Source organism: Atractosteus spatula, chromosome 7, assembly GCF_055471065.1.
Source record: "Atractosteus spatula isolate fAtrSpa1 chromosome 7, fAtrSpa1.hap1, whole genome shotgun sequence".
NCBI classification, from domain to species: domain Eukaryota; kingdom Metazoa; phylum Chordata; class Actinopteri; order Semionotiformes; family Lepisosteidae; genus Atractosteus; species Atractosteus spatula.
This window is the reverse complement of record NC_142712.1, coordinates 39224909-39242025: the sequence shown is the minus strand read 5'-3', so window position 1 is coordinate 39242025 and position 17117 is coordinate 39224909. Positions and strand designations below refer to the sequence as shown.

At 38.4% G+C, this 17117-nt stretch overlaps 1 protein-coding gene across 1 annotated transcript; it reads right to left on the bottom strand.

The window, feature by feature from the left end:
- Positions 1-8254: 8254 nt before the first annotated feature.
- lrif1 (ligand dependent nuclear receptor interacting factor 1) lies at positions 8255-16041 on the bottom strand. The gene is made up of 5 exons (XM_088921108.1): positions 15960-16041; positions 15224-15693; positions 11833-13321; positions 11020-11280; positions 8255-10442 (listed from the first exon to the last, which is right to left on the bottom strand). Exons 2-5 carry the CDS (start codon positions 15301-15303, stop codon positions 9558-9560), a joined length of 2715 nt encoding a protein of 904 aa, XP_088777234.1. The 5' UTR covers positions 15304-15693; positions 15960-16041; the 3' UTR covers positions 8255-9557.
- Positions 16042-17117: the final 1076 nt, after the last annotated feature.

Below are 17117 nucleotides of genomic sequence, written 5' to 3'. Positions count from 1 at the left end.
CCAAATCTCTTCCCACATCTTCCCTTACAAAAAGAAGTCAAACAAAGGAGAAAGAGACAGAGAACGCAAAAAAGAGCATAATTGCAAAATCCAAGCTGTCAAATTGTAGTTTTGAGAGGGTGAGGTTGGTACACCAAAAACAGCAATAAAAGAAGTGGGTTCAATTTCAAAATGGATAATTTGAGAGGAAGTTTAAAAAATGGAGGACCAGAATTGAATTAACTTAGGACAAGACCAAAACAAATGTATGCGAGTGGCAGGAGCTTGCCCACATCTGTCATGTTATGCCCACTTTAGTCTAGACAAACAGTATGTAAGTGGGTATCATTTTAAACTGTATGAGACCTTGCCTGGCTTAGATGGAGGAAGAGTGAACATGTCCTAAAATGGAGCACCCACTGGCCCTTTTGACTAACTGTGTCCAGGTCTTGTTCCCACAAAGTTCTAACTAAGGACAAGGATAGACAACGTAATGAAAGAAATAATGAATGCAGAGTGGGTACTGGGTAAACTGGGCACATACTGTATAACATGCCTTAGTTGTAAATATTGAAAAAGTGAAATTGGGATAGATTACATTTCTTAGTTGTTGAAATTACATAAAAATGCTATTTTCAAACAGATCCTGACTAGTCACAACCCCATTTCGGTGCCAGTTAAGGAATATCTGGTCATTGAGGGAAGGGGGGGGAGAGGGGGTGAAATGCATAGTATAAAGGAGAGGGTAAGTAGCAAATTTTTAACAACAGTACCTTATGATTCCTTATGATTGGATAAAGTGTTTAAAATGGATTTATATTTTTGGTAGTTTGATTTAGCAATTTTACCCCTCAGAAACCAACGTGTATTGACTAATGCCAATAATACTGTGAATGTTTTTTGATGTATACTGTGTGTCCATTCAACACATGTGACAAATTAAAGCCTATCGAGTAATATATTCTTAATCTCTGCTTTGGGCAGTTGGAGATCACGTTTTAATTGAATAAAAACACTATTAAAAAATCTATTTTCACTATGCCAAGGTCAACAACGTATTGCTATACTATACAGGCGTATAAGAAAAACAGCCCACTGATGGGCAGTGCTACCACTCCAGGTCTCTGCATTACAGTATTTTGGTCATAAGCGCCACCCAGCCACTTTCCTGCAGCCACTTCAGCAGATCCTGCACAAAACCTGCCTCTGCTGTCTGGGTGACCAAAGCAGAGAAATGTCACCAGGTTAAGGATTCATGTCATAGCAAGTTCTGCACTGGAGCAGCCAATAGAGAAGTGATAACAGTGGTCCTCATATTTAGGCCGAGGGTGTCTATGCAAACTAAATTAACCTCTTATGAAAAGTGTTTAAGTCAGAAGTAAGGCAGAAAATTGTTAATAGGAATAACGATTTGCATGAAGATCTGTAAGCAGATGTTGCTGGACATAATTTTTCTTAGGGTATTTTGGAAGCAAGATGCGAGTGCAGAAAAAAAAGCACAGACAAGCACTTCAATTCCATCACTTCGCACTAGTGATTAAGGGCCCAGTTGGATTAAACACCAGCAGACACAGGGGTCACTCAGGACTTGGGCTGGGAACCATTGCTCTAGACAACCAAGTATGTCTCACTTAATGTGTAGGTTGCTCTGATTATGGGGATCTGACTGGAATTTGTATGGTTAGGCATTGAACAATCCCTAAAGCTGTCAGCCCATGTTGTGCTGTAATTATATTTGTTAACAGAAAATTCCACATAATATGTTCACCAAAGGTATTCCATATAAATAAAACTATGAAGCTAAAATGTGATTTGCCATTCGTTATTTACCCTATTGGCAGTAAAAGCAGAAGAAGATAGTGCGTCTCACTAACAAAATGCAAAGATTAGTTGTTTTAGTTTCCTTTGTTTGATGTGGTAGAAATTGGCTTCAAAGATTGCTTTGTGACTTAATACTGTAGGGAATGCTACTTCCATCTTATGGTGTTTGTATTGTGTATTGTACTGTGTAAATACAGGCCAGTTAGAAGGCACATAAGGCTGTTTGTGACATGTCATTGTCATACATACAAGTTGGTTCCTTTGCATGGAGAGATAATGCTTCATTCTGTGCTGGTATCTGAGTACTCTGACTGCTCTGACCCTATCCATGTATGGTGTTACACCCAAGGCTGTACCTATGAAGCCAGAGCAATATTTCACTCTGGTGCTGCAAACATGTGCCAGTGGTCCCACAGCTCAGACCCCAGCATGCAAAACTGGAACAGACAACCCTGTCACAGAGCCTGGTGTGTGTGACACTGCAACCTGAGCAGGAAGAACTCCACTGCTCATTATCCTCGACTGTCGATATGCCAAAGAAACTCACTCCAACATGATCCCATCTGCCCATTCTTTGTGAGTTAAGAAAAAACAGAATACTGCAGAGTAACTCCTACAGCTACAGTCTACAACTTGATCTGTAAACCATTCCGAAGATACATGTTGCGTAAATGGGAAGTTGCTCATTTTCAATGACAAAGAGGACCCGACTCTGTTTTCATCCCATTCAAGAGGACAGACACTCCTGGACTGGTGCAGAAAGAATGAATTGGCTATATAAGTGGTCAGACGACCAGCTCCACTACTCATGTTCACTCTGGGAGCACGTCAGAGATTACTATTTCCATGTAACGGAACAGCTGACACAACACTTTGGCCAGACAGACCTCCCAAAAGTTAGTCTATCAATATTTTCTTAAAGAGGTGCTGTACCCAGAGTGCAGTTTACAAATTCATGAATAAAGTGGTAGAGGTATAGCAATTACCACGCAACAGGTGGCAAGGATCCTGAAGATGGAAGTTGGGCCAGCTCACAGGCAGAACACAGATGTGAACACAACTCCACCAACACTGTGGAGATGCATACCACTTTCGGTATCCTTAGTGTCATCAACAGAAGTAGACTGCCTGCTCACACACTGCTCCATAGTCGGTAAGACAGATCCTTCAGCTTTTCACCACGAATGAACAAGTCGAGAAACATCATACAGCAACTCCCCAAACCAAATCAGAGCAAACCAAGTCCACTTGCCGATCCTTGCCAATGAAGAGAGTTTGCAACCACTGTGGAAGGACAGTACAGGTATGAGTGCTCTTGGTCCAGGGACTGGTCAGCAATGGTACATCAGTCACATCAAAAACTGTGAAAGAAGTATGAAGTGTGAAGTTGCCAGTTGTCATCATCATGTCATCTTACATATATCTGATCACATAAAAAATGTACCAGTTAATAATATTGTAGATTCTGTTGGAAGTCATCCTAATTTCTTTGAAATATTGAAGCTGGATGAACAGTCAAGCATCACTCCTTTACATTGCATCCAGTGAAGGACTCACCTCGGCCCAGCAGAAGGAGCTCATGGCATTACTCCTCAAATAGCAACGCAACAATAAACTTGGAAACACTGGTGACAGCCAACAATTTGGATGTGAACTTATCTTCTTTCTATGTGATCATGTTTTGAAATCAGTTGCTTTTGAGATCTTCAGGTGGGGATCTCCTGTATGCATTAACTATGTAGACTTCAGTTTTAAATGAAAACGTATCCCTTGGTAGAAGTGTTATATAAATGTATCATCTGAGGTGTACCGCCTCTAACAGAGCAGATAGAACAGTCTCTTTCTTGGTTAGGTTAATCTCTTCATCAAAGGAGTCTCAGGTTATGTGAGTTTATGGTTTTTAGTAGGGAAATCATATGCAGGGAACCACAGTTTGCTCTCCAAGGAAATACTACAATGTTTGTTTTGGAGTAACAGTAATTTCCTGGAGCCTACAAGGGATTGGTTGTTTGAAGGAAAGCTGATGGGAGGAGGCATGGATAGCTATCTCTTAAGGCATACTCCATGGTTAGGAGAGACAAGAACACAGACTCAGAAGGTCAGAGGCACGTGACAGAGCTCCTTGAGATTCTGGGGATTTTGATTTAGAGGCAAGACAACAAATCACCAAACTGGATGGGGACAATAGCCAAGGTGAAATCTAAGCTGGGTCTCCAGAATACATGGTCATTATCCATCACAGGAAAAATGATGGTGTTAAAAGCAGACATCCTACTAGCATTGGTATACCTGGCAGTGGTATACTTTATATAACCTAGACTCAGATGAGTGTTACAGGGAATGGTTGTCATTTTCGTTTGGGAAGGTAAGAGTGTATCACAAGGAAGTAGACGTGCCAAGCATTAGAAAACAGAGGGAGAGATATACCCAACTTCCCCCTGAATCTGGACTGCATCTTATTCTGTAACCTATGCCAGGCATTACAAAGCCCATTCATGCATATGTTCCCATACTTTAACAGGCTGTGGTTCTCCATACTGATGAGACATTTGATTCAACAGTCAAACACTGGACCACAGACTGAGAAATGACTGTAACCAGAGACTCAAGCTGACAAGTGGTGCCAGAAACATCAGGCCAGCAGAAAAGCAGAGTTGTGGAACAACCATAAATCTCTTTATAAAGATACGAGAGAGGATTTGGTCTCAGGGAGATAAAGCATTCCCAGAGAAATCTGGTAAAGAACACAACCAAAGGAAGTGGACAATAAACGAAAGTACCTCAACTGATGGAAATTCACAAAAGACTTGCAGTGAGAAAGATCCTCTACAGGCAATCACTAACCAGAAACCCGCACTTCCCTCAGAGCCTGTGCTGAGCTGAGGAAACACAGGACCTTATGCCATAGCAGAGTGCAGAGTGGGAGACTGGATATCATAAACCAGCTTCTCAAAGAGTAGACAGTGCTGACTTAGCACAGTATAATGATGGGAATGGCACTGACAGTAGGGGACAAAAGGACACAGTATCTGCTTTGGGTACTGATGTTCATTACAAAAAAGGGACTTTGGAGTGGAAAGAATACCTCCATACTTAACAACATGGATGGAGAAATCAAGGAGTTGAAGGGGGGATAATCCTTGCAGACCTAAGGGAAAGGATGAAAAGGGATGTTTGCAAGTGGGGATTTGCTACTGCTAAAGAAAATGGAAAAAGGACCAATGATCTTATACAAAGGCTAGGGAGAAAGGACAATAAGCCGTCCTGGTGAAATTGGGTCCTGTGAACGATGAGACATTCAGTTTCAGAGGCAAAACAGGATGAAAATGGACACATCAGGGGGCATTCAGGATTCCCAAACTGAAGACTGTACAAATGCAAATACAATTGCAAATGCATCAGAGTATTGGAGGGGTGGACTGTTTTTCACTCCTTCACAGGCCCAAACTATTGTCACGTAAAACACACACTTTGACTTGTAAATAATTATATGTTTTATTTAAAAAATATTCTATGGTGGGGAGTTAGTTAGTATGTTCCAGAAGGCTGAAGAAACTGGTCCTCTGTAGGTGCAACAGCCAAACCAACTGCTACTGTCAGGGATTCCAGGATAGAGGGGTGTCACTGACCAAACACGATTATCTGAGCAAGTTAGAAGATATAGGTGAAGATTATATTACTGGTAAAATAAGACTTAAGGGACAGAAGAGACTAGGGTAGAGTTTTATCTCAATGGGAAAGGGAAGGTTATGGTTTTGCAAATGTTGAGTTTGGGTTCTGGGGATTCGAAGCCCTGTTACTGGCCAGAAGAAAGGAGAATGTGCCTGTAATAAATGGCTTGGTTATAGGAGATAGCCAGGGAAAATTCCCAGGCACGGGGGGAAGGCAGCCTGTGGAAAGAAAAACCCTGTCTCAGTGCAAGTACACAAAAAAGTTCCTAGCAAGGTTCACAATAATCCCAGAGAAGATTCTTGAAAAGAGAAAACGGTTTATGGTTATACTTATACGAGGACTGAAACTTCCCCTAACACCCTATGATGCCTATTCAGGTGGCCAACAGAGACTGGATTTCAGTCATGGAGGTGGCATGGGTCTAAGTATTGAAAAAGCAATAGTCTAGAACACAAATCTAGTCACAGGTCAGCTGAAGTGCCTCATAAAAAATTGTGTAGCTGATGCACATGACTGTGATGAACAGGGACTCTGGTACACCACATCTAGTACAGTCCTTGAATAATCAAAATGCAGAATTCTTTGGACATTCTGGGTTGTGCTTATTTCATGGTTCAATTTTAGCTTATGAAGTTGATTTTTTCACCAGTCTGTTGCTTGTTCATACCCAGTCTTGCAGCACAAAAAGAGATGGAAAGCAGGTAGTGTAAATGACGGATGTCAAAGATGATACAACAAAGATCTGCAGTGGCAGAGATGTTAACCCAAATTTGAAAGCCAAATTAATGTTTAATCTGCCATAGCATTGCTTCTCTGCTAATGACTCAACAGTATTTCCTTAAAAGTTCATACCAAAAGTTCCTAACTCTGGGTCCAGATCCAGCAGGTTAACTACAGTATGTCTCTTTAAATCAACAACATCTGAGGGTGTGTGGAGAAGGAATAAATCAGTCCAGATATGCCTTAATTTGGTCAATTTAACTCCTCTTCCAAGTTGGGAACTCTTGATTTAATTGTTGAGTCATATTCTGGGTTATCTTTTATTTTTCATAATACATATGTTTTGGATGTTTAGTTTTGTGTACAAATCGGGATTTAGATGGACCATTGCTATAATATACCTCAGAGCCCTTATTTGCCTTTGGAAAGTTCTGCCTTTATATACCGTGATACCCTGGAGGTAGGTGTCACCTCTTGGGATGGACTTGGTATGGACACTCCAGACATGCCCCCTTTGCCTAAGTGCTGAGAGTGGTGCTGACATCGGCCCCATTATCGGGGTAGCTCGGCCATGTGGCATACATACACTGAGAACTCTGTCCTTCACTTGTGGATTTCCAGGCCCAGAGTCTTGAACTACATTCCAAGTCTCTTCTGACAACTGATTCTCATGCTGAGACTCAACACACTGTCCCCTCACTGACATTTCACTCTAACATGCCAGGTTGTGTACTCGCAGCTGCTGGTGCACCTCGAACCCTGTCCCAGACAGCTCTGCTTTTTCACATTGCAGGTGCTGGTGCACCTTCTCTGTGCCTGAACCTGTACCTGCCTGTGCACTGTCCTGTATCTCGATCTCATAAGGCAGACATGCTGTGCTGCTCCAGCCTGACTCTCTCACTACAGAACGTCCGCATATTAGAGACATCACCCACATCCTCTCACATCTGCAGTCAATTCGGGACCGAATCCTGCTTCTCTCTCGGGCAAGTGTTCAGTGTGGTCTTACACCACTCACACTCACAGCTGTAGTTGCCAGGGCAGCATGTCACTCTCTAGTGACAGCTCCGCCCCGATACCGACACATCCTGTGTATACTCACAATGCCCTATTTTTAAATAACACTCCAATACTTATTTATACTTACTACAAAGAGGATGTAGGATAAGAAACACTTTCTTATAGGATGAAAGTTCAAGGCGTATTGGTATATGTAACACATCTTCACTCTATATACAGGTTTATTACTGAATATGATGTAGTGACGTGATGAATTTCTTTTTGGTAAAATAGCACCCTCTAGCAGTACCTAAGAGAAAAATATTGCACTATCCTTCTACCTCTTGTTAAACACAAGCAGATAGTAAAAAACTTGCACCCACAAAAGAAATTCCACCATGGTCTTTACCTCTACAAGTTATACCCATGATACAGACTTGATTGCATACTTGCAATTGACAAAGTGATGTCTCAGCCTACAAAGATCTTCTGTTTAATCACAAAAGTGGAGTTGTAGATTCCAAAGAACAAAATGAATATTGAATTCAGAAAGTACATTTTTCCTTGACGATTTTGAATTGTCACCCAACCCAATTGTAGGCAATTGCGCTGTAAACTAACTGGAATTGGTCAACAGTACAAGTTTATGTTTTTACAATTTTTCTTTTACTTTACCCTGTCTTGTAAAGATACTTGCTCAAAATGCAAGGTTCAGCTGCTCAGTTTAGACATTGCAAGCAGTACAAGCAGCATCACAGAACTTGGAATCTGGGTTGTGTGTATTTATGTTTGGCTAAGGTACCTTCAGTTTTCCGCAAAAAAGTCAGTCTTGGCACTTTGCAAGTGCCAGTGAACATTCAACATTTTCCATAAGAATTGTGCCTAATTCTCCTGTGTGGAGCTGTGTGATGTTCTCTTTCTGCTGGATACTGGTTGCAGCAGTAAGACCATCTAACTGAAGAAACTGCATGTCTCCAATGAGTTAAAATAAAACAGCAAAAATTGCCTATGCAAAACGTAATGTATAATTTTACAAATAACATTTAAAAAAACAACATGGAAGTGTTATTCAAAAATTTATTAAATTATTTGTGTTTTTTTATCCCAAAGGATCTCAAACCATTTTACATTAAGGGGTCCCAATTTATCCACCACTGAAGTGCCTGCTTTCCCACCACCCAGAGAAATGCATAGAGAAGTGAGATATTGCTACCTTCAACTATGAAGCAACCTTAAGTGAGCCACATTGTGCAAGCCAAAGATCATATCTGACCATGACACTACAGTTAACCCCTTCTAGTTAACTACAAATAGTGTCCTGGAATCTTTACTGGCCAAATAATAAGCAACACAGTTCATCTTAAGCACCTTGGTTAATAGAACAATTTAAGAATCGAGTCAATTATTACACTGGGGGGTTCAAAGTCCTGCAAAGGATGTCATGATTTAACATCTCATTCAAAGGACTAGCACCTCATATATCACAATGTCCCTAGTGACCATTAACATGGTACCATTGGTTTAGAAATTCTGATCCAGATGTAAGTGTGCCACCTAGTGGCCAATCAGCACCACCTAAATAAGCAATCTGCTTTTCCTTAGGGTCTCCCATTCCACTCCTTACACTGCAGTGTCTGGCTTCTGACATCAGAGAAGATCAGATCAGACTGGAAGGTGGTATCTTTGTTGTTAATTTGGAGTTATCTATAAAACACACTGGATTGAGGCAATATAACTGCCAAGTTATATTGTGTTAATGCAGATTCGTACAAGATCTCTGGAAAAAACTAAAGATGTGACAAATATCGAACGGAACACATTTCACAGTTTTCCAATCTTCTGCACAAGGGTAGAGAAAAAACATTTTTAATCCTCTGCTCATTGGATTCCTTGCATTCCACCTGCTGAGTCTCTGTTCGGTATTTCTGCAAACAGCCTGCATATATGACCACTTGAATTTGCCAGTTAAAAAAAAATATCCTTGGAAAAATTACCATTCTCAAAGAGTTTTTACATGCACAAAGATCCAGACAATTGAAAATCAATACGGTCATGTTAAAATAAGAATAAAAAATATATGGTAACAACTTTTACCATACTGAGAGTAAAGGAAGCTGATGGAGCTTTAGTGACCATTTAACGAATAACTTGCTTTTAAAGTACATATTTTCTAATAAGTACTATAACAAATAAATCATATTTATCTTCTGGTAAAATGAATAAATAACATCTTTCACAATATATGAAGAGAAACAAGTCTTAAAAGAACGTCCACCAAAAAAATAAGTTAAAAAACGTATTTTCATTTAATATAAAGAGAAACTGTTCTGAGAAATTATGTAAAAAAGGATCCACATTGATCTCATTTATGGCTGTTTTATGATGTCCTTCCTCAGCACTTCCAGAGCGGCTTCCTTCTGTTTTAAAAGTTCTCTTAGCCTTTTGATTTTCTCATCTCGTACAATTTCCTCTGCGTCCATGGGCGTTACGGTATAGAGGTCATCACTTGTGCAGTGTTCAACTGTTGTTTCAAAAGAGGTCGACAAGCTGCAAGTTTCCATCGGTTCAGAACAGTCTGAACTTTCACATGATTTAGCTACATTTTTCTTTGCTGCTGCTGCTTCTAAACTGATGTTGACCAGGGCCTCAATGCGATTCGACTCCGTTCTAATAGCACTTGACAATGATAGATTAGGCATTCCTTTTTCCATGACAGGGTCTGTCTTACTCGGTGCATGAATTTCCTTTCTTACACTACTGTTAGTGTATGACTCCTGAGGCTTATTACACTTCACTGCATTCTGGACCCCAGCGACCTCTGTAACACTGTTGCTCGAGGCTGGACCAAGCTCTTCAGTCTCTTTGATTTCGTCCATCACAGAATTTGCCATTGCAGGCAATATCGCCTTCACTGGAGAAAAGGTGTCACATTTTGTTACTGCACATGCCATGCCTCTGGATATCACTTCAGAATCTGAGCTAGTTACATTTAGTACTGATCTCTCACTTGATCTCAAAGTGTTTGATTCTTTGCTGAATTGAACCTCTTTCTCTTCCAGCCTTTGTACACCAGAAGATGTGCTCGTTGATGATGCAAAGTTTTCTTCTGAAGCAGCTATTGCTTTTGCTCCTGAAGTAGAGGCAGTTCCTGAAATATTTTCAGGTAATTCCAGTTTCCTTTTCTTGGTCTCACAAGGGCTGCTTTCAAGCTCCCTTTTTGGGGTTGCATCAAGGTCAGGTACCACTGCAACCTGTAAAATACTTGGAATTTATTATCAGTGCTTATTCAAACATACTACAATGACAACGATTTTGTGATAAACGTATATCATCAGAAAACAGATATGATCCCTTAGCGGCTTAATCTATAAAATCCTTATTTGCTGTGCATTTTCAGTCATATAGTCTAGATATCACTGGTTCAAGATTCATTGACTGACCAGAAAATCCCCTAAGCACGGGGGTTTTGGATGATATAAATTGCATCAATCAATTTTGGTGTACATTTTTGTAATCATCTTTTATTTCTACCTTACAGGTTGAATATGGAATTTAAATTTTAACGATAATTTACCGAGGTACATTTTCTAACCGGTTATGATAAATACCACTAAGCCTATACAAACAATTGTATTCTATGGCATATTCTCTCAAGGAGCAATTGAATTCTATAGATGTTACTGTTTTGTGAAAAACCTGCTCCATGCAGCAGCCTGAACAGATCAATAACTTCAAAACCTCCATGTACATTTATTATACAAAAGTAAAACTAAAATGATTAGCCCCTTGAATTTACTCTTCAGTCTTCAAAAAGTTTTTGGTCTTTACCTCTACATGTTTCTTTGTTTTCATCTCCATCCTTGATCCCTGGATTAACTTCCGGATACCCTCCAATGTGCACTTACTAGTGGAAGGACTTCGTTGACTCTTATCTCGAACTAACTTAGAGTCATGCAAAGGAGCTCTTTGCAAACAGATTTTAATTTCTGATGTGATCCCAAACTGCTTTCTCAGTTGGCTATCACTTTCACATTTACGTTTTCCTGAGAAATTGCCTATGCTTTGCTGGTGACCTGAATCCACAGTGCTCTGTAAAAACAACAAAAAAAGACTGTAAGAAAACCAAGGGAGCTAACATGGTCTTTTGCACTTACAATACAAGTATCAATAATAAAACACGTCAATTCACAAACCCCATTTTAAAATCAGCTTCTATGATGTAAAAATTTTGAAGGGAGATGCAGTTAATACATCCCCACAAAACAAATTACAACTGATCACTTTAGTGAATTTATGCCATTTTAAAAACTACGATAAGAGTACATCCCACAGAACTTTTTAGATATAGTTGCCGAGCTAACTTGTTGAAATATGTGGCAATAAACCAATTAAGTCTGGCATTTGGTGTCAGCTGTGGGATCTCTAATCTGCCAGATCATCTCAAAGTGTTATGGGACTGTAACAACACGGAACTAATGACTGGATTTGAAAGCCCCCTCATTAGTAATATGCAATATGAGAACTGAACATAAATTATTTTAGCTTTCAAAGAATTAACTAGCACAAAAAAACTTTAAGGTGCACACTGTGTAAAAGTACACAATTTTTTCTAAGACAAATGGGACACTAGAATACAAATACCTTCTCAGGTCTACTGCAGGCACTTGGTGAAGTTCTAGGAACACTGTCTCTGTCCTTATTTGATTCCACAGTTGTTTTTGGTGGTATGTAGGACACAAATATCACATTTGAGTCATCGTCATCATCATTTCTAGAAGATTGGTTCACAGGGGACTGCACCTTGTTACTTTCTACATTCTTCCGACGTGTAGGTTCATCCTGAGATCCTTCATTGCATAAGTCAACAATATCATCTGGACCATCATTAATCAAAATTGGCTCCATATGTTGGCAATGCAAATCTGATGTTCGCAACCTACTTGAAGCAGCAGGTAGGTTCTGCGATGAGGGTGGATTTTGATGGCTTGCTACAGAAGAATCCTTACCAATGTTTTCACTCACTTTCTGTGATTGAGAGGAGATATTACTGAACTCAGATGTTTTCTTAGCTACAAAATACAGTTTTCCATTGCACATGACTAAGGCATTATCTTTTCCTGCAGTGACTTTGGGCTGGATATCCTGGGAAACAGTTGATTTTGATGCTACGTTCTGTTCATCCTTTCCTTGCTTCTCAATCCGTGTCAGTGTTTTCAAAATATCAGTAGTTATGTCTTTGTTGGTTACAGGAACAAGACATGGTGCAGGGGCATCTGGATTTTCCTGAACAACCCATTTGATTGGAGAAGCCGTATTTTGACTACTTTTCGGCAGAGCAGATTTAGCTGTGGTTGTTACAGGATCACTACCAACCGAGTGCTTAGCAACTTTCAATAAATGTGTAAGTGCTTCTGTAGCGGAGGACACTGGGATAGTCTGGACTGGACTCATAGTTTTAATAGTATTGACTGGTGACACATAAATTACTGTCTGAGCATTTTTGCTAGGATCGGAAGCCTCTACACTACAGTTAATAGTTGGAGGTAATATTTTCTTTTTGATTGCCTGGGGAAGAGCAGAGGCTGGAAATGATTTAACTTCTGCATTAGCAGGGATTTGGAGACAATGGCCATTAGGGAGTACTGGTGATTTTACAGTGACAGGAAGCTGTTTCAGATTTAAAACAGAAGGTGTTTTAGTAGAATTTAGAGCAAGCACTTCCACTGGAGCAGAGGTTTGCTGTGGCTTGTGTGGTGTTACTGGAACCTGAATATGAACTGGAGAACATGTTGTGGCAAAAGTAACTTTCTCCTGAACTTGTCCCATTCCGTGAATTGGATTTACTAAAACATTCCCATCTGACTGTCTTTTCAGAATGAATTTGCCAGGGCTAGTCTGTTGTAAAATAGCAATTGGTCCAGGGGAAACTGTAGCAGGGGTGAAGCGGATGGCTGGTTGGTTGGTAGTCACAAGTGCTTCAGCATCACTGTTTTTATAAGTGCTTGACAAATTAATTTTTGCTTGCATCTGAAGAAACTGCCCACCAACTTTCTGAACTGGAATCAGTTTTAAAATATTTTGCCCATTGGTACATATTGTAGGCATTACTTGATAATATCCATGTGACACACTGAAATAAAAAAAGATAAATATCAATAGATGAAACCACAAGAAAGCCCATGTACACAAGCTAAACTTCTCTTGCAAAAGTCAATCATACAATACATTAAAATAAATGTATATTAATAGCAGAGAACTATTTACAAATTATGGAAATATGAACCCTCCCCCCCATTTCATTATAGTCATTTGTGCGATACAAAGACATAAAACCAAATATTAGATTGTATTATAGTGAGCACACTTTGTATGTACCACAAAACAATGTACTCCAATTTGTGCCACTTCTAGAGAATTTTATTCATTTGCTACTTTTAATATAATTCAGAAACTGTGGATATTAATCCAATGCAAATGCCATCAAAATGATGAACTACAATAAAAAAATAACAATAAAAATTAATTTAAAAATGTAGAAAATTACATGGCATACGTCTTCATAAATAAACTATTTAGGACTACACTGTATTAAAAGCCAAAACTTGACTTAAATGATGGCCTGCTTAAAAATCAGTCCGATCTTACTGATATTTTAATTTATTTAAAGACTTTTAAGATTTCAATTGTACAGACAGCAGGGCACACCCTGACTATAAAAATTTAAATAAAATAGAAAAATTGGCCAGTTTGTATTTCTTTTACATAGGTGTCCAATATGGATTGGACAATATGCTCCAGATGAAGCATTTATCATCTAGCATTTGCACCTAATTTCAGCTGTAATTAGTGTAAAAGTACACAACCTGGCAACATAATAGAAAAATATAGTGTCTGATAGTCATTTTTGCCAAACAGTTCTGATTTGTCTTCACTGCTAGTGTTATATACAAAACTGTTAAAACTATACTGCAGTATAAAAGAATAAGTCAACAGAAAGTATGGCCAAAAACATTCTGCTTAGGTCAAAGATGGCATGATTCACAGAGTTTTAAAACCCAAGCTCTGCATCACTGCTGCAGTTCTCACATGTTGCAAAAGTCTTTCACAGCTCTGAAAAATGGTAATGCCCTCTGACTTTTTTCATTTTCAGGACAAATATCAGTAACACATGAAAGGCGTTTTAGGAAACCCTATGAAAAAAGGCTTAACGGTAATTTTCTAAAATCCTACTTTGCAAAATCAATGTACAACACTGTACAGTCAAGGTTTTGCAGTGTAAACACAAGAGCTACATAAAGCCAGTAGAAACTCGGTTGCACTGTTTTTTATATGTAACTTGATATACAATCCACTCATAAATAAAACCCTCGAGTTTGATCTTAAAGTTATGCTTTACTTAAAATAAGAAAAAGTAAATAATTGTGACTCTTAGGCTTATTCAAGCGCATTTTAAAATAAATCATTTATTTATGTCATACTAACACGGAATTTAAAAAACGGAATTTAAATGAGCAGAAAAAAATTGCGATCTATCCATCCTTATCATCAGTGTCCAGGGCCGTACAGCTAAACACGATCATTTTGAGAATAGTAGGTCCTTGAACATCGAATACGAAAGCAAACATGTTACTGTAGTGCCTTTAAAAAACATTTTACACAGAAAAATGTGGAGATAAATTGTCTATACACGAACGGTATTTAGTAACTCTTGAATATGTGATTGAAATTAAGTGTTATGTTTAGTATTTTGTTTCAATTACATGAAAATTCTCTACCGATAAAACCTTTGCGGTTGCTCTAGATATTTGTAGAAGTACGTTTCACACCATAATTGCGATGACAGTCACATACACACTGATCACATATTTTTATTCTTCAGTTTCCACACACGATCTGGACATTATTTCCCGCAGTTCCAAGTATTCTTGCTAATTAATATTCGAAATAATATTCGTTTGCTCATCTGAAACAGTGCTAAGGAACATTATGATTCGAATACATTTAAAATATCGATCAAATAAACACGTCTTACCTTTGGTTTGAAGATGCCGGTAGATTATCGCTAGGTTTAAGCGGTACTGAAAACCTCACAAAGTTATTATTCATGATCATGTAGGATTTACGTTGAAGTTAAGGGAGAGTGAACCTTTTGTCAGTAGAAGCGCTGTTTTCCGTTTCTCACACAGCTAGAAGGGTGAACTGAGTAGTTAAGATCAGTGTTTACCGTCTTGGAATTATATCACAAAATAACACCAGGGATGTCTGTACCATTAACTGCGTTAACTTTTGGGAGAATAAATGGCTTTCTTTTGGGACATACTGAATTCACTATTAAGCAACCCTTCCCCTCCTGTCCTTTCCTCTCCAGACCACCTTTCACCACTCCTACTGCAGTACCGCAAACCTCCACCAGTGAAGCGCAGGAAGAAATTTCTCGGAACAAAATGGCGGACCTGAGAGCAACGCCCGCCCCGTTTCACTCGATCCACTTCTATTGAATCCCTGAAAAATAAAATATATTTTAACCAATTACAATAAAAACCAAATCCTCCATAAATACATAATATACAAGTATAATACAGATTAAAAACGGACTATTTGCCCAGTGCTGTAAATCAGCATAACCACTGAGACGCCATATTTAATTATATCTCTTCAGCTAAATTGAGGTGCTGGGTTAAAGCATAGAATACTGGGGTTCCAGATGATCTGATTAAGTTTGTAATATTTTTGCTTATGTACTTCATCATATCTGAAGCTTAACTTACCTCCCAATATTACGCTTGTCAGACTGTAAATACTATATGCTCTTCTCTAATTGGACAGCCGTATACGAACCAGTCTCTAAAAAAAAGACCAGATTTCTTCAACTGATTTATACTTCCGGTTAACCTGGATGTTATATCGAAATTATATTATTTCTTCCGGGATCAAAAACATTAACTTCCTGTGGCAAAATAGATCCCCAAGTAGATTTCTTCATGGCAGAAACAGCGACATCTATAGACCACCAGCAAAACTTCCATATTTTTAGACGTTAGTACAGGAAACCAAACGAGAAAACGTCGACTTTTATTTTATATGATAGATAACAAAGTAGTCGTTTCAAAGAAGGTGATTATTTACTCATCTAGTAAACACTTTACTACAGTTTTTTTTATATATGACAGTCGATAGTTTACAATTTATTTCTTGGAAGCTGAATAATATTGATATAATGACACTGTACATTACTGTTTAATGAACTTTGCTTTAAAGGACAAAATGTGCTAAAAGAAATTCTGTCTGTACAATCAGACTGGTAGATAGTCTGAACAAAAATCTTGGTTTATTCCTATAAATGGGACAAAAAAAGAAGAGATAGAAGTATAAGTGAGTGGTAAAATACATTAATCTGTAACACAGTTAAAGTACATTCACTGAACAATGATTGCATTGTGGTTTGACATTGTTTGAATAAAAGAATAAGACTGAACATAACATGATACAATGCTTTATGCATTTTGAAAAAAACTATTATGTAATAAATCTAAGTATTTAAATATATCTAAGTAGTAAAAATATCTAAAATAATAAACAACTCCTTTTGAACAGCACACCTTTAAATAGGCATGTATATCAATGGTGCCCTCTATGGGTAGAGCAGGTGGTATAGGGATAGGTGAATTGCTCATGATGGATGTTATTTGTGTTTTGCGTGCTGTAGTAAATTTTTTATAAACAATTTTTTTTAAATACACTAAAATGCACATACAATAAAACAAAGTATAATTCTACACAAGTTTAAAATTCAGAAGTATTGATGGTGGGTCAGTTGCTTACGATGGGTGTTTTGTTTTGTGTTTTAGTGAATTTTATACAGTATATTTCCAACACATGAAATAAAGAGTACGTTAATTTATGGTAAAAAAGGGTACAGAATCAAT

Coding starts and splice junctions, on each gene's coding strand:
- lrif1 (XM_088921108.1), bottom strand. CDS start 15,303: ATGATCATGAATAATAACTTTGTGAGGTTTTCAGTACCGCTTAAACCT. Junction 13,322..15,223: donor CCGGCATCTTCAAACCAAAG/GTAAGACGTGTT, acceptor TTTTTATTTCAG/TGTGTCACATGGATATTATC. Junction 11,281..11,832: donor CCTGCAGTAGACCTGAGAAG/GTATTTGTATTC, acceptor TTGTTTTTACAG/AGCACTGTGGATTCAGGTCA.